Source organism: Rhinopithecus roxellana, chromosome 9, assembly GCF_007565055.1.
Source record: "Rhinopithecus roxellana isolate Shanxi Qingling chromosome 9, ASM756505v1, whole genome shotgun sequence".
NCBI classification, from domain to species: Eukaryota; Metazoa; Chordata; class Mammalia; order Primates; family Cercopithecidae; genus Rhinopithecus; species Rhinopithecus roxellana.
The window spans coordinates 55,000,684-55,025,275 of record NC_044557.1 but is presented as its reverse complement, the minus strand read 5'-3'; the positions used below and the strand labels follow the sequence as shown (position 1 = coordinate 55,025,275).

The following is a 24,592-nucleotide window of genomic DNA, read 5'->3' as shown; positions in this document are numbered from 1 at the left end:
CTTCCTATATTTATTTACTTATTTTCTACAATGAATGAATTACCAGAAAAATGCTACTTACAAAAGGATAAATGAAGACAACATCTTAAATCTTAATACCCATTCATTCAAGAAGCTGAGGATACTTGCAAACTAACACAATAAATAATTTGGTATGTCTCTGACAGGAATTAGGTATCAAAAAATTGTATATGAAAAAACTGAGAATGTTCTAAAATTGTGCAATGATAGATCAGATCAAAATAGCCCCCAGAGTTTTGCTTTCTCTCGCTGATCTTTCTGCTATTGATACATTGATAACGCCTTATGGAGAATACTTGGATAGTCCTTTTTCTTTTTTTGAGACCGAGTTTCGCTTTTGTTGCTCAAGTTGGAGTGCAATGGCATGATGATCTTGGCTCACTGCAACCTCTGCGTTCTGGGTTCAAGCGATTCTCTTGCCTCAGCCTCCTGAGTAACTGAGATTACAGGCATGTGCCACCACGCCCAGCTAGTTTTGTATTTTTAGTAGAGACAGAGTTTCTCCATGTTGGTTAGGCTGGTTGCAAACTCCCGACCTGAGGTGATAGCCTGCCTCGGCCTCTCAGAGTGCTTGGATTACAGGCGTAAGCCACCACGCCTGGCCAGATGGTACTTTTTTAAAAAGAAAAATCATACTGGGCAATTAAATATAATAAAACCATTCCAGACATAGTATCGTGTGAAAAAACTGTTTTAACAGACTTTTCTAAAAACACACATGAAGAGGTCCTGGAATGGAAGCTTTCTTTTTTTTGAGACGGAGTCTCACTCTGTCTCCCAGGCTGGAGTGCAGTGGCACTATCTGGGCTCACTGCAAGCTCTGCCTCCCGGGTTCCCCTCATTCTCCTGCCTCAGCCTCCTGGGTAGCTGGGACTACAGGCACCTGCCCATGCTCTGCTGATTTTTTTGTATTTTTAGTAGAGTCAGGGTTTCATTGTGTTAGCCAGGATGGTCTCGATCTGCTGACCTTGTGATCCACCCGCCTTGCCTCCCAAAGTGCTGGGATTACAGGCGTGAGCCACCATGCCCGGCCAAAACTTTTGATTCCATACTATTGTTTTGCTTGACATTTTAAGAAGAATGCAGAAGTTGTACAACTTATAAAATTTTTAATTTTTAATTTTTTTTAAGTTAAAATAAAGGAAAGGAAAAAAGAGATAAGGAAAGAAACTAAAGTCTCTCTGTAGCAGATCTGACTACATGTTCATAAGAGAACCAAGACTTTTTTTTTTTTTTAAGACAGGGTCTCACTGTGTTGCCCAGGCTGGAGTACCATCTCAGCTTCCTGCAACCTCTACCTCCCAGGCTTGAGTGATACTTTCACCTCAAGGAACTGGGGACACAGGGTGTGCCACCACACTCAGCTAATTTTTTTGGTGGTTTGTTTGTTTTGTAGAGATAGGGGTTTCACCATGTTGTCCAGGCTGATCTCAAACTCCTGGAATCAAAAGCAATCCTCCCACAACAGCCTCCCAAAGTGCTGGGATTGCAGCCGTGAGTCACCATACCTGGCCATTTCTGAAACAATTCATTCTCTATGTGGTCATGCCAGATTTTTTCTTAATAACTAAATAACACAGAAACTCTTTTAATCCAACACATATGAACAAATATTTATAATAGTCCCTTTTTTTACTGTAAATTTCAATTTAATGTATATTCTTATACAAAAGTCCTGGTGAAAATTAGGATCCGTGGCTCTGCACCTAAGCTGGGGAGGAACGGAAAGAGTTCACGATGGGAGGCCTGGGGCCCTGCCTGCTGGACAGCACTATCTCTACTAGCGGTGGCTCCAGCCTTCTGATAAACACTGGCCTGCTGTCACTTCCCTGCAACGCATCCGCCCCTGGATTCTCCCCCTGGGAGTCAAAGTCCATAGCCTGACCTTGGAGGAAGGCCTCTGTATCACCCCAGTACCCTGCACCATGTCATGCGAGCTTCTCACCCTTCCTAACACGTTCACACTAATCCCTACATGCTGCTTCCCCCACCAAGAATGCCCAATTCAAGCAGACCCTGACCTCTCCCTCAGGCAGTCCAACCACCCAGAATGAATAGTCTAGCAGAGTTTTCCAAACATCAGTCATTCACCTCTTTGATGATTTTCACCATAACTACAAAATAGCACCATGATGGGCTGCATGCTGCCTGTGCCACCATTTACTTAATGTTTTCTTTAAATGACTCACTTTTGTGTATAAATAAATTCATTTCAAAAGAATGAAAAAAAGAAAATAGAGTTTCAAATGTTCAAATGCCATGTGAATTTCAAAGAAAAAAAACTGTTCTAAAAAAATTGCATTTTCTAAATTGTACACCAAATTTATTTAAATCATAAAATAGCAAAACACTCTTAAATAAATACTTATTTTAAAAAGTAGTTATAAAGCAGCAAAATGAACTACTCAAAGGCACTTATGCACAATGCGGTTTCAAATCTTTAAGAATACACTTAAAAGTAACAGGTACACAGAGCTTTATTTTGCTTTTCTGTTTTTTATGTATGTTTGAATATTCTCATAGTTTTAAAAGTTTTTAAAAATGTACTTCACAAGGTTAATGCTTCCTATTATCACCAGTAGAGACCAGATGATTGCTATAATTATATATTACTTATTAGTATTTCACTATTGGTATATATTTTATACAAAACATATAATAGTTTCCATTCCTGGAAACCAACTATGCACAAAATGCTTCATAGTCACTGCTTGACATAACAACCTTATGAGGTTAGTGGTTTTAATATTGTCATTATATAGATGAAGAAATAGCAACTCTTAGAAATTAAGTAACTTGTTTGAGATTACAAATTTAGAAAATAGGAAATTAGTGCTTTAAACCCATGTGTATATGACTCCAAAGTCTATGTTATTCATTTCTACACTACTCTGTTTCACAAAAAGTATGGCTTGTTTTGAATGTTCTCTACCATTAAACTCTCTTTCACTGATAATCATAATGTGACCTAGAGTCGGTCATTTATCCTCTAGGTCCACCAATTGTGCCATATTTTTAATGTGGGAAACTTTGATTTTGAATCAGTTGAACCAAAATAATTTGAAATGGTTGGACCAAAGCTCAGATGAGTTTGCAGATCATCTTACGTTAGAGTGTTTATAGAAATTTCTGAAATAAGTACTACACAGATGAAACCAACTCAAATCTGTCAAAATTACTACAAATTATTGAGATCTAAGTAATTATGTTTTATCAAAATTGTTAAGTACAGAATCACTTCATAGAAGAAACAGTCAATTAACACACTACTAAGGTGAAAAATAAATGAAGTTTAAGAATGTTAGTTAGATTTGTTTCTTTAACAAATATGTATTGAGTTAAAATTCAAGACACTGCAGGTATAGAGGAAAAAAAGAGTATTCTTTCTCTGGAAGCTTACCATCCAAAAGCGAGAAAGACTTGAAATGAATTACTCCATTATGTTGCTCAAGCATACCAAAGAAACACCATAGAAAAAGTGGCAACAGAAGGTACCATAGAAGTAGCAGTGGCACCAGGGGTACCATAGAAAAAGTGGCACCAGAATCCTGCTTTGGAAGTCAGGGAGGCATCACAGGACACAGAGAGTTAAATTAAGACACAGAGGGTAAATAAAACCATGTTGCATTTTCAAGGTCAATATTAACAATAGCCAATTTTTACTAAACATTCAAATCTACACATTTTTTGAAACACTGTGGTGATTCCTCAAAAAATTAAACATAGAATTATCATATGATTCAACAATTTCATCTAAGTATATTCCCAGAGGATCTGAAAGCAGCTAAAGAACAAATATTTGTATACCCATGTTCACAGCAGCAATAGCCAAAATGAGAAAACAGCCCAAGGTTCCACAGGTGGGCAGATACCTGTGGATAGACAAAATGTGGTATATATATATACAACTGAATATTATTCAGCCTTAAAAAGGAAGGAAACTCTGACACATGCTATAAGATAAATTAATGTTAGTCATATTTTACTAAGTGAAATAAGTCAGTGGTAAAAGGACAAATATCTGGTTCCACTTACTCTAGGTACTCTAGGTACCCAGAGTAGTCAAACTCAGAGACATATAGTAGATTTGTGGTTGCCATGGAGGGGGAAAATATCGTATTTCAAAGTATTTACAGGAACTTCTAAAATAGGTGTACAAAGGGAATGGGGAGTTAGAGTTGAATGGATACAGAGTTTTAGTTGGAGAAGATGAACAGGTTCTAGAGATGGATGATGCCAATGGTTGCGCAACAATGTGAAAGTACTTAGTACTGTGGACTGTACAAGTAAAAATAATCAAAATGGTAAACTTTATGTTGTGTATATTTTGCCACCATTTAAAAACTGTATACTTTTTTCTAAAACACAGACTTTACACTCATTTTTTTATATTTGAATTACCTTCAGTATAAAATATTGCTCTAGGAGGTAGAAAAAGACTGAAACCTCAATTTAGAGTGGATAAATCAGGAAAAATAATTAATGGGTCAACAACTATTCATTGAATACCTTCTGGATAGATGGACTTCTCATTATTACCATGAATGTTTAAGCATGTTCAATTGGGTATAAAAATGCAATAGGAAAACTGACATTTCTTTCTCAAAAGTTAGGAGTTGCCAAGACAAACGGTTTCTTCGTATTTGAAATAAAATGAGGTCAAAATTCATTGTCAAATGAGAAAGAAAGTGCATTTTTCATTGTTTATGGCCTAAAAACAACTAACAAAAGTGTCACCCTTGGATTAATTACAAGGGATAAAAATTTATGCTCTGGAAAGTAATATTTTCAAAAAGTCAGAGGTGACCAAAAGCAGTATATAATAACCAAAAAATTTAATCATAGCTGATATATTAAAATATTTATGACAGCAATCAGAGTTCACTTAGTTCAAACAAGTTCAGCAGGCACAGAGCACAAAGAAAGAAACAGGAGAGAACAGGTTTTCAAATTCTAAAAGCAAATCTTTGAGTCATTTGTATAATTTAAGTTACCAGTTACTACAGAGTTTACTGTCTGCCCATATTTTTTCTATTCCCACTAGCATAAACAACATTATTTTTCAGTTATAATGAAAGTTGACTCTACTTACTCCTGATGGAAATATCTGAATAATATTTCCAGCTATGTCTAGGATTCTTAGTTTTTTAAGATCACAAAGTTCCTGTGTCAGAAAACAGAAGAGAGAGAGTTTTTTTAATATAATATTTAAAATCATAAGGAAAATCATAAATTTTTTTAAAGCTCCAACATGACGAAGGCGGCCATCTTTCTAATCACTGTACCGACCAATTCTTCAGTACATCTTCCCAAGCAGATCCCCATATCCTGGACTGCCAGATATCTTTGAATTCTTCATTTCCTCTGACCACTCTGGGGCAACGTAACATGGCCACTGTGAGTTACACTACTTCTAGATTCAAATCTCACCTCTGGCAGGTACTATAACTATGGGCAAATTTCTTAATTTCTTTGTACTTCAATTTCTTCATTTGTGAAATGAAAATGCTAATAGAAGCCCTTAAGTCATATGGTTGTTGAATTAATTAAATGAGTTACGAATCTGAAAGTGCTTACTAAAGGCTTACTATGTAGTGAGCACTCAGTAGACATTGTCAATTATTAAAAATAGAAACTTTGAGAAAACAGATGTAATCCTGGAATATTGTCTCTATTAAAAATTCCACCAGGATTTATTAAGCATCTACCTTTTACTTAGCCCTGTGCTAACACAACCCTTTCCTTATAAAAGAAAGAAGATCTGTTACTGCCTCTATCTACATGCCAAATGTGACTGCTTATTACCATAGTAACCACACGGTTGTTATAATGCATCTGGGTTCTGGTATTTCTACTAGCAAGCAAAGGATAAGTAGTAATTCTTTTTAAGTGGAAACGTTAAAAAAAAAAAAAAAAAAAAAACTTAAAAATTGAAAAATAGAGGTATGACTTACTAAACAGTCCCAACCACTTATAGTGATATTTCTAAAATGTCACTCATATACTGATGATCATACCTCTCCCTAGGGAGACGATATGCTTCTTTCGTCATGCCAGTACTCTTCCTCTTCAGTTTTATCACATGTTATCTCAGGTTTCATTCTCTGGAAGCAGATGCTGAGATGGAATTTGGGGTGCTAAATGTTTATTAGGGATCACCCCTGTAAAAGGCAGGGCCAGGAAGCAGGACTGAGCAGACAGGGAAGTTGAGGTGGGATTCAGACACAATAGAATCTTGTTCAGGTGGGTGGGGAGCTCCAGAGGGCTATTGCCCATGCAAATTCTTCTCTATCAGGCAGAAATGACCAAGCCTTTATATCCCTCCCTTGTTAGGTCACAAGATGCAGAATGCTTTAGGAAGAGCATGACCTTGGGCAAGAAAAGAGGCTCTCTGCAGCTGAGGCAGACCCTGAAAGAGCTAACAGCTAGAGGCTGTCTGCAATCCCCTTCCCTACAGCTAGGCAGCAAATCCTTGAAGGGAGTTCTCAAGTCCTACATAATCTTCCATTGCCATGATACTCTCCTTTGTATTGTATTAGCTGCAGAGATTTTCAGACTCCAATGTGTTCCTTCAGTATCTCATGTTATGATATAAGGGTTTCCCACCCTACTTGAAAACACTTCATAGCATTACTTCCATTGCTGTGGACTCTTTCATTTTCATTTGTTCATTTTTGCTGCCATGACTGCCACTATTATTGCTGTTAATATTTGTTGCTGTCTTGTTCTAATCTTTGCATGTGTATACCCCTCACGAGTATTCAATGAAGGTTTAAAAACTCACAAATAGGCAAGGGCAAAGTTGTGTTATGAGAATGAGAAGTGTTATGAAGGGTTAAGGAAACAGTGACATGTGGAAAATCTGGTACAGGAGGTCAGGAAAGGCTTCCTGAAAAAAGTGAAGTTTAAACTGAGATTCTTTGAGTTCTTTGGAACAAATGATGTTCCATTAAGAGCAAACAGTTGTTTGGGATAGAACTACAGGAAGTCTAGTGTGATGGTTAATTTTAGGTGCCAACTTGACTGGATTAAGGAATACCTAGAATGCTAGTAAAGCTTTATTTTGGGTGTCTGTGTGAGGTTGTTTCTAGAGGAGATGGGTGAGTGAGTCAGTAGGAGTAGGAAAGATATATCTTCAGTATTGCTGGGCACCGTCCTGTCAGTTAGTGACTTCGATGAAAAAAAGTGATTTCCTCTCTCTTCTGGAGCTGGGACACTTCTTCTTCTTCCCTTGGACCTCAGAACTCTGGGCTCTCCAGCCTTTAGACTCTAAGATTTACACCAGTACCCCTCCCCTCCAGCCACCACCACAACCTCCCAGTAATCAGGCCTTTGACCTCCAACTGAGAATTACACCGTTGGCTTCCCTGGTTCTGAGGCTTTGAGAGTTGGACTCAGTCACACTACCAGCACTCCAGGGTCTTCAGCTTGCAGATAGCCTGCTATAGGACTTCTCAGTCTCCATAATTATGTGTGCCAATTCCCCTAATAAATCCCGTTATCTATCCTGTTATCTGTCTATCTATCTACCTACCCATGTAAGTATGTTATTAGTTCACTAGTGGTGGCCGTCCAGAAAGGCACACAGCCAACCCACAATTCAAGTAGTTGAATACCATCAACTACTCGCTATCCTCCTGCCCTCTCACTTCTCGCTAGTGCCTCTCATCTGCCATATCCAAGAGGAAACCAGAGGACAAAGGAGTTCACTGCTGCCCACACAGGTCAGTCTCCCAAGCAGAAGGCAGGAAAGAGAGTGAATATGAAGGAAAAAATGAGGAGAGCTAGTACACATTCCAAAGCCAAAATGAACTTGTATTTTGTTCTGTATACATGGTTACCAGATAAAATATATAATGCTCACTTAAATTGAAATATCAAGGCTTGGCACGGTGGCTCATGCCTATAATCCCAGCACTTTGGGATGCCGAGGTGGGCAGATCACGAGGTCAGGAGTTCGAGACCAGCCTGACCAACATAGTGAAGACTCGTCTCTATTAAATTACAAAAATTAGCTGGGCATGGTGGTCCAGCTACTCAGGAGGGTGAGGCAGGAGAATCACTTGAACCTGGGATGCGGAGGTTGCAATGAGCGGAGATCGTGCCACTGCACTCTAGCCTAGGCAACAGAATGAGAGTCTATCTCAAAAAAAAAAAAGAAAAGAAAAGAAAAGAAATACCAGACAAACAATAAATAACGTTTTTTAGTCTATTCCATGAAATATTTGCAACATACTTACAGCAAAAATATTTAATCATTGCTTGTCTGGAATTCAAATTTCAGTGAGCATTCTATATTTGTATTTACTAAATGTGGTAGCCCTAGCTATGTGGGATAATTCAAATTATAGCCTTCCTCTGTCATAGGGATTTGGGAACTGACTACATTTAATCTGAGGGAAAGCAAGTGGTGGCTTATACTCAGATACCCAAATCTAATCTATAACTACCTCCCATCATGTTGAGTTCTTCTCCAACAACAAAGTGGTGTGGTTCCATGTTTTGCTCACCTCTGGCAAAACTCCAATGTTGTTTCTGGCTAGTAAAAATTTCTGAAGCTTCTTCAAGAACTTAATCTCTTCAGGTATGCATATCAGCTGATTGTAGTTAAGTTGAAGTTCAACAAGATTCTTAAGAAAACAAAGTTCTCTAGGGATGCTGACTAGTTGATTATAATTTATACTCATATAAGTAAGACTTTTTAATCTAAAAAAAAACAAACAGCAAAGTATATGAATGAAATTCACAAGAATAACAGAGTCCACTATATAGGCCCAACTTAGCAGAAGCCATGTCTAAGTTTATTTTTTGTAGCTCATCTGAGGTTTCTTCAGTCAAGTGTTTACAACTATTGTGAATCTAAGTATAAAAAGTTTTTGCTGAAATTTAATTTTTAAAGATCTTTTGTAATCAGATGGCTTACGTTAAAAGTATGTTAGGTAATCAAAACTCAGATTTAAGAAAAACAAAATTCTATTTCCTTTCTTTATACATATACATTGGTGATATCCAAGAGAAAGCTAGAGGTCAAGGAGAACATGGACACACCTATTTATACAGATCGATACAGGTACATGTATAAGCATACATAGACATAAATATACCTAGTACCAAATAGATATGAGTACTGCTCAATTGCTGTGAAAGTTCAAAGATGAATCAGCCACAAATTCTGCCCTTTTGGATGTCATGGTTTAGAAGGAGGTATTAAATAGAGCCATAAACTGAGAACAGCAAATACCATTGGCTAAGGAGAAAAAGGTTAAGGAAATTCGATTCTGTAATTGCAGATAAGGTTCCTGAAGCATATTGCAAATTTTTCTAAAGAGTTGACATTTTGAATTTGGCCCTGAATAAAAGAACTTATAAAATAGGGCAATAAGAGAGAATAGTAAGCTAAGAAAATATATTATGAATAAGGAAGCAGAAGGGAATTAACATTACTAAAAACAACTACATGCCTGTGCATTAAATTTAATCATCAACAAAACTCTGTGGTTGGAATTACTACTCTTATTTTAAAAGTGAGGAAAATAAAGCATTACAGGCAGTAAATAAATTTCCCAAGTTACTTATCTGGTAGGTAACAATGTCAAAATTCTAATGCAGGTGTGTCTGTTTGAAAAGCTAAGAGTGAAAACATATAATGATCTCAAGGTTGAAGTGTGTTAAGATTGAAGTAATGTAAGAATGAGGGAACTAAATTTTTAGGCCGTTGAAAATGGGAGACTGGAGGTTAGAAAGTCATCAGTGCTAGCAAAGGGAATTTTGAGGATTCTATAGATTTCTCAATACATAGTAGAAGCCATATGAATACATGGGACTGATAGGAAAAACAACAAAAGAAAATGGGCAGAGAGAAAAGAGAGGAAGCCAATAGAAAGATTCTTGAGAAATATAAACAACTGACCATTAAAAATTAAAGGCACCCAGCGAAGTTATGAACAGAGAAGTAGAAGAAGAACCAGATTAGCAAGGAATCTCTGAAGGTGGGAGAGAAGAACATTTCAAAATTGAAGACATGGTCAAAAGTTTAAATGTTAAAGAGAGATAATCCAAACTAACAAACAAAACTAGTAGAACTAACACAGAGTCACAAACTACCAAGTCAATATTTTAAAAATCTATTGGATCTCCATATTATAGCCACAAACAATTGGAAAATAAAAGTTTAAGATTTCCATTTATAGTAATGTATAAAAAACCCTTCATGAAATAGTTAAGAGTACATATAACAAAAGACATGAGGGACCTCTACACTGAAAACTATAAATCATGACTGAGAGAATGTAAAGGGGCTCTAAATAAAAGTAGAGATACATTATATTCAGGAATAGAAAAGAAAAATATTGCTAAGATACCAACTTTTTAATATTGATCTATAGATTCAATAATAGATCCAAATAAAAATTTTGACAGCTTTTTTTGTATAAGACTTGACTCGGGCTGGGTGCTGTGGCTCATGGCTGTAAACCCATAATTTTGGGAGGCGAAGATGGAAGGATTGCTTGAGCCCAGGAGTTTAAGACCAGCCTGGGAAACATAGTGAGACCCCATGTTAAAAAAAAAAAAGACAAATCAATTTCAAAATGTATATGGAAATTCAAAGGGCCTAGAATAGCCAAACTATTATAAAGAATAAAATCAAAAGACTCACATTACCTTATTTCAAAACTTACAATGCATCTGCAGCAATCAAGATCGTATGGTATTGGAGAAATGATAGTGCTATGGTCTGAATATTTGTGTCTCTTCAAAATTCCTATGTTAAAATATAATCTCCAATGTGATGGTATTACGAGACAGGGCCTTTGGGAGATGATTAGGTCATGATGAGGGGGTAAACCTCATAAATGTAATTAATGTCCTCAAAAAAGGCCCCAGAGAGCTCCTTGCCCCTTCTACCATGTGAGGACACAGTGAGAAAGGTGGCACTCTATGAACCAGGAAGTACACTCTCACCAGACATCACATCTGCCAGCACCTTAATCTTCACTTCCCAACTTACAGAACTATGAGAAATAAATTTCCATTTTACTCCTAGAAATTTAAATGAAAATGAAATTAAACATTTTTACAAAAAGATGTATACAATAATGTTTATTGTAACTTAATTCATAATAGCTCTAAACTGGAAATAACCCAAGTGTACATCAATAGGAGAAAAGACGAATAATTTAGGGCATATTCCCGCAATGAAATGCTACTCAGAATAAACAAAAACTGCCAGGCACAGTGGCTCATGCTTGTAGTCCCAACACTGGGAGGCCAAGGCAGGCAGATCACTTGAGGTCCGGAGTTCAAGACCAGCCTAGCTGATATGGTGAAACCCCATCTCTACTAAAAATACAAAAATTAGCTGGGTGTGGTGGCAGACACCTGTAATACCAGCTACTCGGGAGGCTGAGGCAGGAGAATCACTTGAACCTAGGAGGCAGAGGTTGCAGTGAGCTGAGATCGCTTCATTGCACTCCATCCTGGGTGAGTAGGGCCAGACTCTGTCTCAAAAAAATAAATAAACAAACAAACAACAACAACAACAAACCCAATGAACTACTAATAAATGCAACAGTTATGTGAGTCTCAAAAAATATGCTAAGCAAAAGAAGACAGACACAAAAACATATATACTAAATGATTCTACTTATTTAGTTCTAGGAATGGTAAAACTAATTTGTAAAGAAGACAGAAATCAGAATATTGATTGCTTATGAGAGGTAAGAATTCACTGGAAGGGTGCATGAGGAAATTTCTGGGCTGAAGAAAATGTTTTACATGTTATTGGTGTGTGTATGTTTGCCAAAATGCATTGAATAGTTTTATGTAATTTTTATTCAGCAGGAAAAAAAGGTCATTATATTTGACTATGTAAAGGACAGTAACGACTTTTGAAAATGATCTACAGTAGAATGGAGAAGACAGTTTTGGTTACTATAGCCTTGTAGTATAGTTTGAAGTCAGGTAGCATGATGCCTCCAGCTTTGTTCTTTTGGCTTAGGATTGTCTTGGCAATGCAGGCTCTTTTTTGGTTCCATATGAACTTTAAAGTAGTTTTTTCCAATTCTGTGAAGAAAGTCGTTGGTAGCTTAATGGAGATGGCACCAAAACAGAGATACAAACCAATGGAACAGAACAGAGCCCTCAGAAATAATACCACACATCTACAACCATCTGATCTTTGACAAACTTGATAAAAACAAGAAATGGGGAAAGGATTCCCTATTTAATAAATGGTGCTGGGAAAACTGGCTAGCCATATCTAAATAGCTGAAACTGGATCCCTTCCTTACACCTTATACAAAAATTAATTTAAGATGGATTAGAGACTTAAATGTTAGACCTAATACCATAAAAACCCTAGAAGAAAACCTAGGCAATACCATTCAGGACACAGGCATGGGAAAGGACTTCATGTCTAAAACACCAAAAGCAATGGCAACAAAAGCCAGAATTGACAAATGGGATCTAATTAAACTAAAGAGCTTCTGCACAGCAAAAGAAACTACCATCAGAGTGAACAGGTAACCTACAGAATGGGAGAAAATTTTTGCAATCTACTCATCTGACAAAGGGCTAGTATCCAGAACCTACAAAGAACTCAAACAAATTTACAAGAAAAAAACAAACAACCTCATCAAAAAGTGGGCAAAGGATACGAACAGACACTTCTCAAAAGAAGATATTTATGAAGCCAACAGACACATGATAAAAAGCTCATCATCACTCGCCATCAGAGAAATGCAAATCAAAACCATAATGAGATACCATCTCACACCAGTTAGCATGGCAATCATTAAAAAGTCAGGAAACAACAGGTGCTGGAGAGGATGTGGAGAAATAGGAAAACTTTTACACTGTTGGTGGGACTGTAAACTAGTTCAACCATTGTGGAAGACAGTGTGGCAATTCCTCAAGGATCTAGAACTAGAAACACCATTTGACCCAGCCATCCCATTACTGGGTATATACCCAGAGGATTATAAATCATGCTGCTATAAAGACACAAGCACACGTATGCTTATTTCAGCACTATTCACAATAGCAAAGACTTGGGACTAACCCAAATGTCCATCAATGACAGACTGGATTAAGAAAATGTGGCACATATACACCATGGAATACTATGCAGCCATAAAAAAGGATGAGTTCATGTCTTTTGTAGGGACATGGATGCAGCTGCAAACCATCATTCTCTGCAAACTATTGCAAGAACAGAAAACCAAACACTGCATGTTCTCACTCATAGCTGGGAACTGAACAATGAGAACACTTGGACATAGGAAGGGGAACATCACACACCAGGGCCTGTTGTGGGGTGGGGAGAGGGAAGAGGAATAGCATTAGGAGATATACCTAATGTAAATGATGAGTTAATGGGTACAGCACACCAACATGGCACATGTATACATATGTAACAAACCTGCACGTTGTGCACATGTACACTAGAACTTAAAGTATAATAATAATTTTAAAAAAAGAATGGAAAAGACAGAAGAGAATTTACAATGTGTTACACAGGAAGCAAAAGCAATATACACAGGACACTTTAGAGAGAGATAGCAAGGAAGCAAGAGAGACAGGAAATAGATAGAACAATGGAGAGAAAGAGGCTGGAAAGAAGGGAATTGAGGGAGCTCAAATTTCTCAGGAAAACAGGAAGTGAAGTTCTTTGCAGTATAAAGGGTCAAAGAAGGACAACTCAGCACTGAAACAGAGTGAAAATGTGTGGAGCAGGTCCTGTGGGGAAAGGGGGAATTTTCCTCATTAATCATTTTTATAATCATTATTTTTATTATATCTGATTTACTATATCATGAGAGTTGGCTTTTCATCTTTTTTGTTATTTCAAGGCAATAAAATGAGCTCAGATCCTATTGTTCATTTGTCCATCATTCATTTGTGTCAGTAAAGAGGAGGGAGAGAAACAAACATCTGCCATTGTTCCTGTTTCCACAAAGCAGGGAGATGTTCTACTTTTTTAAAGAACATCTACAGGAGATAACTTGCAGCTTCTCCCTGACATCTGTCTTCCCCAGGAGATTGAAGAACAACTTCACTGATGGACAAATTTGGAGAAAGAACTGAGCCTGCCGACTTAGTCCCTTGCTCTCTCTCTCTCGCTGTCTTCCAGACTCATTCTGTCACCAGGATGCCCATGCTGTCCTCCTCCTGTGCCTGTGCAGTGCTGCCCATGACAGAGTTGTTTAGGTGTAAAACTCTTACCTCCCCAAATTTGACTCCAAGTCCATGAACTGATGTTCTGTAGTTTAAACAAGCCAAAAATCAAAACTCCCTTTTCCCTCTCCTAAGTTCTAAATAAATTGAGAAATAAGATATAGGATTTAGAGAGAAGGAAATTAAACATCAGCACAGAGCTGACATGATCACTCTGAGTCCCTGCTAGCCCTCCTCTGTATTAAATATTCCACCCCTTCACAGCCTTTCCTGCTGAGGCTGCTGCTTACTTCATGGCAGGGCAAGAGGAGAATGTCAAACTACACATGCTCAATGCTTCGCCCAAATCCACTAAGAAGTCATTCTTTTGTCTCTGGAAATGAGTGAACAAAGGAAATGGAAAGAAGCTAGAATAAAAATAATAACCAATAATAATAAAAGCTAACATCGGTTGAGCATTTACTCAACCCTAATACCTTTTATGTCCCAGGCTCAACCCTAAATACATTGTATGAATTCGCTTAACCATCAAAACAATCCAATGAAGCAAACACTATCATCATCCTCATTTTGCAGATGAAGATGTTAAGATATAGGAAGGTGAAGAAACTTTCCCCGGCTCTGAAAATGGAATTCTGCTTAGAGAGATGATCAATTAGTCAATATCTAGGATACGGCCAGAATACAGACAACCCAGAGTTAACTATAAAACAGAATAGACCTATACACTTTGCAATCCTACTTTTTTCAGTGAAAGCATTCTTTCATCTTTGTAACATACTCCCTCAGATTTACATGATTCCTTGAATATCGTAATTTGTATTACAAACAGAGATAAGTGTATGAAATTGTGAAATCATAACAAGTTATAGCTGCAAAAACTTTGAGGTTCATCTATTCAAAATTCTTTCTTTAGAGATGAGAAAGCAGCAGTTCAAAGCAGTTAACTTACTTGCCCAAAGGCATACATCTAGTTGCACAGAGATATGCCCTGAACCTCATTCACGAGATCTCCCAAGGGATTTTTTAAATTATATAATCATCAATATATAAATCGATTGATAAGCTGAATATAGAAAAGCAAGCAGACAACCATTAGCATGGCATTTTCATTGCTGCAAATATTTATCTTCTATAGAAATTAGATTGATTCAATTCTTTTCTAGTTGCTCTGACTTAAAATACTGCTTTCCTTATAAAAATATATTTGGAAAAAACTAATGCATTGGCTAGAGGTACAGACAAGTAAATTGGAATAGATGTTAGGTGCTGCAGAGAGCTCCGTGTTGAGGACTGTTCAAAGTTTTGTATTCTCTTTTAAAATTCTGGATGCTCTTGCTCTGTGATACATCTGTTTCTGCTCAACAGGCAATAAAGGGAGTCTCCAAAGTAAACCTGAACGGAGTTCTCTCTCCATCTGTCAGAGGAAAAGCCCAAGAGCATGTTTTGCCTACAGAAGGACAAGGCTCTCAGCTGGCTCCAGAAAGGCATTCTGTCTGTGCAGATGTGCAGGATAAGGAAAAACAGCTTTTTTTTTTTTTTTTTTTGGTTAATGACAATAGAATGTGGGGTTTTTAAAAACGAAAATGACATCGCAGTTTTAAATCCTTAGTTTTTATATTACCCTTTCCATCAAGCTCAAAACGGTTTACAATACACGCGAAATAACATTTAATGTGCCCAATTCTGTGGCTATTCAAGCTCCAAGAACCTCGGAGCTGGGAAATCAATGAGACCATCAGCTTTAGAACTTTATGTTTCAAAGGCCAATGTTTACACTGAAGATTACCAAGTCATGCTGTTTCTCATTTCTCCAAAGTGTTTAAAGAATCATCTGCTTAAAATTAGTGGCTTGCGTCAGTCCTTCAGATCCCTCTTTGCTATGTATAAATCCCACAGGGACTTGTTGCTAGGCATAACGCTTTCAAATGACCAGGGTGGGGATAGAGGAGGGGCGTGATTGTTAACCAAGTCTTGCTATAAACAAAATTACCTGCTGACTTCTTGAGGAAGCTGCATAAGATGATTGTTGTTCAGATTAAGCAGGATTAAATTTTGTAAGCCATCTGTTAGAAAAATAATTTTAGTCACTTTAGCCATCTGTTAGTTAGTCACTTTCTACTTTTCTACATACCTTTATTTTCCTTCTGGTTCTTGCCTTGGCCAGGGCTCTTTTGGTGGCGGTAACAGAAACCCTCTTAAACTAGCTAAAGCAAAAAGGAGTGATTTATCACAAAGTTACAGATCTAACTCACATCATTGTGCCTGAGGAATGAGGATGCAACTAGGCTCATCACAAACTGGAATCAGAAGCTAAAAGGCACCCAGATCCTAAGAATGTACTGTCTGAATATCTCTGCAGAAAATATAGTTTAGTTCTTCATTACAGCTTCTCTCATTTTCGTATTTATAATATCTTACTCGCACTGTCTTTCCTCCCTCCATTCTCTTTTGAACATGTTTGCTCTATTTTTCTATGTACTCATAACCATATTACAACTTCTGAATTTGAATGTTCACAGACAGGGAAAACAGAGCTTTCAAACTCACTTGTCCACAGGAATCAAAATGTTAATCCCATGCCATGTCAGACAGGGCCACCACCATTCAGCCAGCTCTGGTAATTGTCACATGGGAATGCAACTGCAGTGTTGCTAAATCTTTCTTTTTTTTTTTTTTTACCACAGACAACCGTGACACAAGTTAACCTATGTAACAAACTTTCACATGTACCCTGACCCTAAAATAAAAGTTGACAAAAATAAAAAAATTAAAAAAAAAAAAAAGAAGTGTAAAAAAAAAAAAAAACAGAAGTTCAGGACTATATTCTATTTTAAAATAAAGTAATTATTATTTATGAGATTACAAATAATCCTTTACATAAAATGAAATCCTGTTCATCAAAGTAAGAAGAACATCACAGAATAAACAGCAAGCAAAACTTCAAAATATAGATAAACTTGGAAATATTTTCGGCCTCCAGTGCTAACTATAGTTACTGGCCATTTAGAACCTGGCGTAGGTTCTTTTTCAATAGTTATATTTACACATACTAATGCCAGTAAGATCATACCAACTAAACTAATGGCAGATGTTATTTTGATGAAACTAGAGTTAACCTTGTACATTATTTATTTCTTGATTTTTCTCCCCCGGAGAACGTGTTTTGACAAGATCTGTATGTAAAAGCAGCATTTTTTTTTTAATTTCAGGCTGTGTGAAATGATTCTTATTAAAAGTCTGAAGAGAAAACAAATCAATTTTAGGTGAAATAATAATAATAAATATTTATACGTGAAAAAAAAATAAATCTTTCTTTTTTAAAACAGATATTTAAAAAGAGCCAGAGATCCACACTTCTATGTGAACTCTCCTGATTTGAAAACATGAGCACCTAATTCAAAGATTTGTAAAGGCCAACAAAATAGAATCAACTTATTTATGAACCAGATTCAGCCCAGGTGCTACCGGTTTGCAACCTCTGCCTAAGGTCATGTAATTATCTCAAACCAATCAAACTGTTTTAGACTCTATCACAATTCCCAAGAAAGAGAAAATATGACAAGCTTAGCTTGGAACACAACTCCAGCCCTGATCAATCTGCTCTGGTCAGGGAAACAGGGTCATGTAATGCAACAAGGTTGTTCAGACCCATGCTGGGCAGCATTAAACTCCCCGACATCAAACTGCTTCTGACCTTGAATCATCAGGACCTGACATAGAACATAACATAGGTCAATCACATGGGATTTTCAAAGTTCAACAACCCCAAATCAAGAATGTTCCCAACTCAAAGAAATGATAAGTGTTTGAAATGATAGCTATGCCAATTACCCTGATCTGATCACTATACATTATATGTATCAAAATATCACTATGTACTCCATGAGTATGTAAAATTGTTATGTGTCAATTAAAAAAATAATTATTTTTAAAAAGAAATATAGACACTAAAGACATTCAAGAGCACTCCAAAAAATTTTTATATACATATATAAAATATATCTATATAGATATAGACACAGACATATATATACCTAACTTACCTCAAATTTAAAGGCAACATGATAAAAAATTCTTTATAGAGCCTTAATTAGTATAAATTAGTATGTTCAATATTGTTTATGTATATCAGGTTGCACTTACATTTGTCCCCTCAGTATAGGTCATAAAATATTATTATCTATTGATTTGCATGACCTTAACTTTTTTAGTGTAAACTGTTTTCTTCCAAGGTAAATTTGTAACTGAATTCTGGTCTACGGCTTTGCATATATAATGTGTTCAAGTATCAATAATTGTTTGTTACATCTATTATTTTGGAAAAGAATATTTTTCCAAGATATATGATGTAAGATTTTAAAGTACCTTTAAAAAGACAATACTAGAGTCTACTTGTGCTATTTGCCAAATATAACCCCTAATTTATTGCTGCATGCGGTAATGCGGTTAATAAACTCTGTGTGAAGATGACAATGATTATATATAGCACCCGTGCCTCAAAAGTTCATAGAAAGTTATAAATTTTATAATATTTCTCTAGTTTTACTACTAAGGACCAACACAGAAAGTGGTGAAGTACCTTGCATTAGTTGATAAAGCTATAAAAGCCATCTAGATCACTTTGTCATACATTTGTCCTTAAGCCCACTCTAGGAATATTAAATAAGAATAGCGTCATCTTGAATGGAGAAATTATTACTTAATGGGAAAAAGAAAGAAAAAAATGCTACTTATTGGATCTCATATATTTTCTTTAAAATTCTCCCCAAATTGATTTAAATTTAGTATCTTGATCAAAAAGTGTAACTTAATATCTAAGACAGAATAAAAAGTGAAAAGAACAGAGCTACAGTAGAGCTTTACTTGATTTGACTTTCCAATAGAATTATCTCTGGCTCGGGAAAAGAGTCCCCAGATTCACGATCTGACTTTATACTGATTCTACAAAGAGGAAAATTCATTAACACTGATGCTTACTTATTTTCTTAGGTCTACATGTAAATAAACTTATGATACAATACTTTAAAAAAAAATTGCTGTCTCCTCCTATATTTCAACAGTATGTAAATACCTCCCACAAAAAAAAACACTAAACATGCAAAATTCTTTTTCTTTTCAGTCTCATATTATTAAATATGAGAGATTAAATTTGATGCTATAATGTTGCTCCTTGTTGACTAAATTACCACAGGCTCCAGGTGCAAATCTGCAGATCCTATTTCCAGATAAATGGAGATTCTTCAGAGATGTAAGATATTTCATCTCTTCCGGAACTTCTTCTAAAAGGTTGTTTCCCAGATTTAGTGTTGTCAACTGCAAACATATAGAGGTTTAATAGACTCATATATTATCCAACTTCAAATGAAAAAAAGAAATAATTTAAGCCCCCTTGCTCATATCTATGTAACCTAAGAAAATTTCAAAATATTTTAAACAATTATTTCACTTATACCTAAAATTATCTTTATAAATAAAGTTCATTTGAGCTTCATGCTCACTTTGTTAATTAAAACACAATTTAATTTTTAATTAGAGCAGTTAAGTTCATTAAAATTATATTACAAACCATCCCAAGGATATGTAAAACCACAACGGATGATCCATTTATAAATCATTTGAGCAACTTAAGAGTATCCGAACCTTGTGACCTATAGAATCAAACTATTAAACACTCAGCAAAGGAACTAAGTTACTGAAAACAGAAACAGAGCCAAAGATCTGAGGTCCTCCTGACATACTATTCCCAAAGGAGCTATCTCATGTAGGCCAATAAGACCACTCTATTACATGTATACAGCCTCAGGAGGGCCTTTAACTTTGATGTCACTCTGTATGATCACAAAATTTAGAAAAGAAACTATTGAAATGGTATAATGAGGGTAGACAAGATCTACCCTACAGTTATCTGTCCTACAGAGAACAGATTGGTCAGGCCCAGGAAGAACTCCACATAAGGGGAGTTAAAAAGTTCCTCCTTGATGTTGTAATCCAATAAATCAGTGATACAGGATTGTTCCCAAAAATATAGTAATATTCTTTGTAAAATCTAATTGTACTTTCCAAAATATAAAGAGTCTTTTATTTTACTCCCAAACATAATTTACTATTCAGGTTTAATTACCAATTGCATACTTTAGAATTTTAATAGTAAGGCCAAATAAAAGGAATCTTGGAAGTTTTAACAAACTAATGAATTTACATAAAACCAAAAAAATTAAGAAGAAAATTTAAGCCATTTATATTTAAATGTCACCTAGTACTTGTTATGGATATAAGACAATGATTTAAATTAATACAAAGAAATATACATTGATATTAAAATGAAATTTCTCATCCTATGAATTCATGGTAAAGGTTTCACTTGCATATGTGCTTTTGTCTGAGAATTACCTTTATCCTAATTTATAATAGTATAATACATCTACTACCATGTTGGAGGTCTTCCTCTATTGTAAATGTGAAGTTAAAATACATTCATGTAGCCATTTTATCCAGAGTCTGCAACTATATTGGTTTCCCACAACTGCTATAAAAAATTACCACAAATTTTGTGGCTTAGAACAACACAAATTTATCTTATATTTCTGGAGATCAGAAATCAGAAACAGTCTCACTGACTAAAATCAAGCTGGTGTTCATTTCTAGAAACTCCAGGGGATGATCTGTTTGCTTGCCTTTCCTAACTTTTAGAGTCGGCCTCCATTCCCTGGCTTATATGCCCCACTTTCACCTGTAAGGTCAGTAGTGCCTGGTTAAGTCTTTTTCAAATCACATCACACTAATGCTGACTCTTCCACATTTAAAAACCCTCATAATTACACTGGGTCCACCTGGATAATCTAGGGTAACCTCCCATTCTCCAGGTTAGCTGACTATCCACCTTACTTCTAGCTGCACCCTTAATTCCCCTTTGTCATATAACCTAACACATTCAGAGGATCGGGGGATTAGTTGTGGTCATCTTTGGGGATCCATTATTTGCCTATGAAAGTGACTATTTGAAGTCTCTCCCAAAACGAGGTAGATTTCATTCTTTTGCCTAAATTCAGTGAAACATGCACAGCAGTCTAGTAGTACTGAGAGCCCAAGAAAATCTCCATGAGGACTGGCGAGATATGCAAGAATGTGTCAGGTATTGTGAAAGGTCCAAGGTTTTACCCAGTTTACAAGCTAACAAGTGAACCTGCCACAGTTTCGTGAATGCTGGTAGAAAACATGAGACCCCTGGGAAAGATAAAAGGCACCGTTTATTACTTAGAGCAATAGCAGTGTCCAGAATATTACTATTTTTGCACTGAAAATGCAAAGAACACAAAGAGATACCTAGATGTGAAGTAGGCTGTGTTACTGAACAGGAACAATGAGTTTAGGGACCCTAAATCTTTTATAATGGGCAGTAACTATGCCCTTCGGTCGAGAGGGAGATGCTATTTCTAATCTCCAAGGCTGTCTGCTATGTAATTATACTGGAAAAACTGGTCCAAAACAAAGCCAGTCAGTGCCTCTGTTTACAGAATGTGCAGAAGTGTGAGACTCATGGTGAATTATCACCTAAAAAAAGGGATGGTAACATATATTTTTAAAGTAAACAAGAAACAGCTTGTAATTTCCCACACTATCAATGCTTTTCTGTGTATTTCTGAGGGTATATACTGTACAGTGCTCATTTTGCATGTTATGTGGTAAGTTCTTACATATGAATTAGATATATTTTTGTCATTGTCTTTTACAGAATATAAGGGTCTGGCCCAGATATATGAAGGTATATAGTAACTAGATTTCATCGTATGTCAAAAAGAAATCACAGATTATAATCAATCTTGACTGTAAAGAAGGGTGGGTTTCAGTTTTAGTTTTGTTTTTGTTTTTTTGTGGGTTTTTTGATGCTTAGAAATATATCCATAAACAAACAGTTTTAAATATGCAGTCTAAACTGCACAGAATATGTATTCTAAGTGAATATATATATCTTAAAGCAGGTGGGTCGCCATTCATTTATTCACTCATTAAAAAATATTCATTGCGTGCATAAGACATGTAACATCTTTGCCCTCAAGGCACTTACACAGTAAGAAAGTAACCATCCAATGACTATAAATGGCTAAACAAATTAATACAAAAATAACAGACAGTATTAAGTGTTCTAGAGACAATTTAAAGAGTGAGGAGAAAGTGATTGGTTGATCAGGAGAACCTGTCTTAGAAGTTGATATATAGACTGAGATGTGAGTGACAATAAGGAAGAAGAAATGGTCAAAATAAAGACCCCAATAGAGGCACATTCCTGGTGTGGTTGAGGAGGCCAGGAGATGCAGCTGATGTGGCTGAGCACTGTAGGTAGAGGAACACTCAGCCAAAAAAGAGGTTGGAAAGGTATACTTGGGCCAGATTACATATGGTTTCATAAACCAGGGTAAGGGGTTGGGATTTTACTCTAAGTTCAGTGAGAAATGACCGTAGCGTTTTAAGCATAATTTGACATGTGTTTTAACAGGATCATCCTGGCATCTGTACAGCAGAATCTGCAGGGGCAACAAGAAGTGAAACACAAAGAACACAGAGGCAATACTGCAGTGGTGTGGGCAAGAGGCAACGGCTTGAGCTAGGTAGTGGGTGGTGGACCTGGAGAGAGGTGGATGGGTTTGGGATATACTTTGGATGAAGAGCCAGAATGTTGTATGATGTAAGATAAATAGAAGATCATGAATAACACCTAACCTTGGAACTTGAGCACCTGAGATGGGGAAACTGGGACAAAGGCAGGTTTGGAGGAGGGACAAGGAATCAAGAGTTTAGTTTTATCCAAGTTAAAATTAAGAAGCCTTTTAGATCTTTAAATGACAATGTCAGGTAGGAGTTGTAAATGTAATTCTAGGGTTTTCTGGAGTAATCTAGAACACAGAATCAATTTGTGAGCCTTCAGTAAGTAAAAGGCATCATGTGGGATTGTAAGAGATTAGAATGTGAGCCCAGCAGAGGAAGTGACTGAGGAGTGGCTGAAGTAGAAGGGAAAGATAGGCCACTTAAAGCAACTGGTACACCGCATCCCATAGCTGAGCAGTGCTCCATTCGCAGCTACCATGAATTTATCCTGTGAGGACTTTCTCCTGCAACCTTCCTGGAAGAATTTCCCTTAACTGCAAGGAAGTGCTTTACTTGGAATGTTGTGCCTCTGCTCCATCCTCCCAGACAGCCGCTAGACCATGACAGATGCCAGGACATAACAGCCCAACCCCTTTGCCTCTGTGCTACAGGGCATGCCCCAAAGCTCTGAAGGGATTGTGCTAAGACTACATTTCTCCTGGAACCACTTCTTTATTCAGGTTCTTTCCCTGCCCTGTCCAGATTCCCTCACTCCCAGACAGGTTTCTTCTGAGAGAAATGCCTCAATATTACAAAAATCTATGTTTCAGGATTTCCAAGATATATAGTGTAACAGAATCCAAGGGAAAAGCAAAAGAAACAAAAAAGTATTTTAAGAAGGAAGATTTGGGACATATCCCAGGGGAAGACTAAATAAAATTAAAGCATAGAAATAACCACTGGATTTAGCAATCGGAAAGTGATTAGTGACCTTGAAAATAGGGGTGAAGTGTTGGGGAAGAAAGTCTGATTGAAGTGGGCTATGCAGAAAATGTGAGAAAGCAAAGACAATGACTAATAGACAATTCTTGTAAGAACTTTTGCTATAAAGGGAGACTAGAAAATAAAGAAGTTGGAGTTTCCCCCTGGTCCAAGACAAATGATAGATTAGCTTATTTACATGCTGATGGAAATAACCCTGTAAAGATTAGAAACTCATGCCTTAAATATGGGGACACTCACAGAATCAAAATCCTTTAGAAGATGAGATAGGTACAAAGTACAGGTGGGTGCTGGCCTTAGATAAGAGTAAGGGCTCTTCATCAACAGTAGTAGGAAGGAAGGTAAGAAAGGGTGAGTGAGGATCAGATAAATAGATGAATTTGTGGTGAAAAGATGAGAGAGTTCCTGAAGGATGGTATCTGTTTTCTCAAAGAAATATGAAACAAAGTCATCTGCTGAGAGGAAGAGATTAGGAGGTTTGAGGAAAAGGAAAAGGTCACTTTGAAAGGCAATCTAGGGGAATGTAGTAGAGTGACCGACAACCACAGTTGATTATCTCATCCAACTTAGCTCCCAAGATATTGTAAAATGGATACATGACCTAGGAAAAGACATTTTATCTGGATAATGCATTAACCACATGGTCCTTTGACTGGAAAAAGCTACCATGTGAAATTCTGAGCTCTGCAACCAAGAATGTAGCTTGGAGAAGAGGAAGAGGGTTCACATAAAAACCTCAAATTGTAAAGTTTTTCAGAGTCAAAACTAAGATCATGTGAGTGGGACTGGGAATAGTGTTCATAGCACA

General features: G+C 36.6%; 1 protein-coding gene across 1 annotated transcript in view; it reads right to left on the bottom strand.

Annotated features, from left to right (window-relative positions):
• Nucleotides 1-24,592, bottom strand: part of LRRC69 (leucine rich repeat containing 69) — a 134,364-nt gene that overhangs the window by 70,284 nt on the left and 39,488 nt on the right. Inside the window, exons 4-7 of the mRNA XM_030937651.1 lie at nt 19,386-19,512; nt 16,190-16,262; nt 8,532-8,727; nt 5,114-5,185 (exon numbers count right to left, since the gene is read on the bottom strand). Coding sequence (XP_030793511.1) covers nt 5,114-5,185; nt 8,532-8,727; nt 16,190-16,262; nt 19,386-19,512 — 468 coding nt within the window. The remainder of the gene's footprint in view (nt 1-5,113; nt 5,186-8,531; nt 8,728-16,189; nt 16,263-19,385; nt 19,513-24,592) is intronic.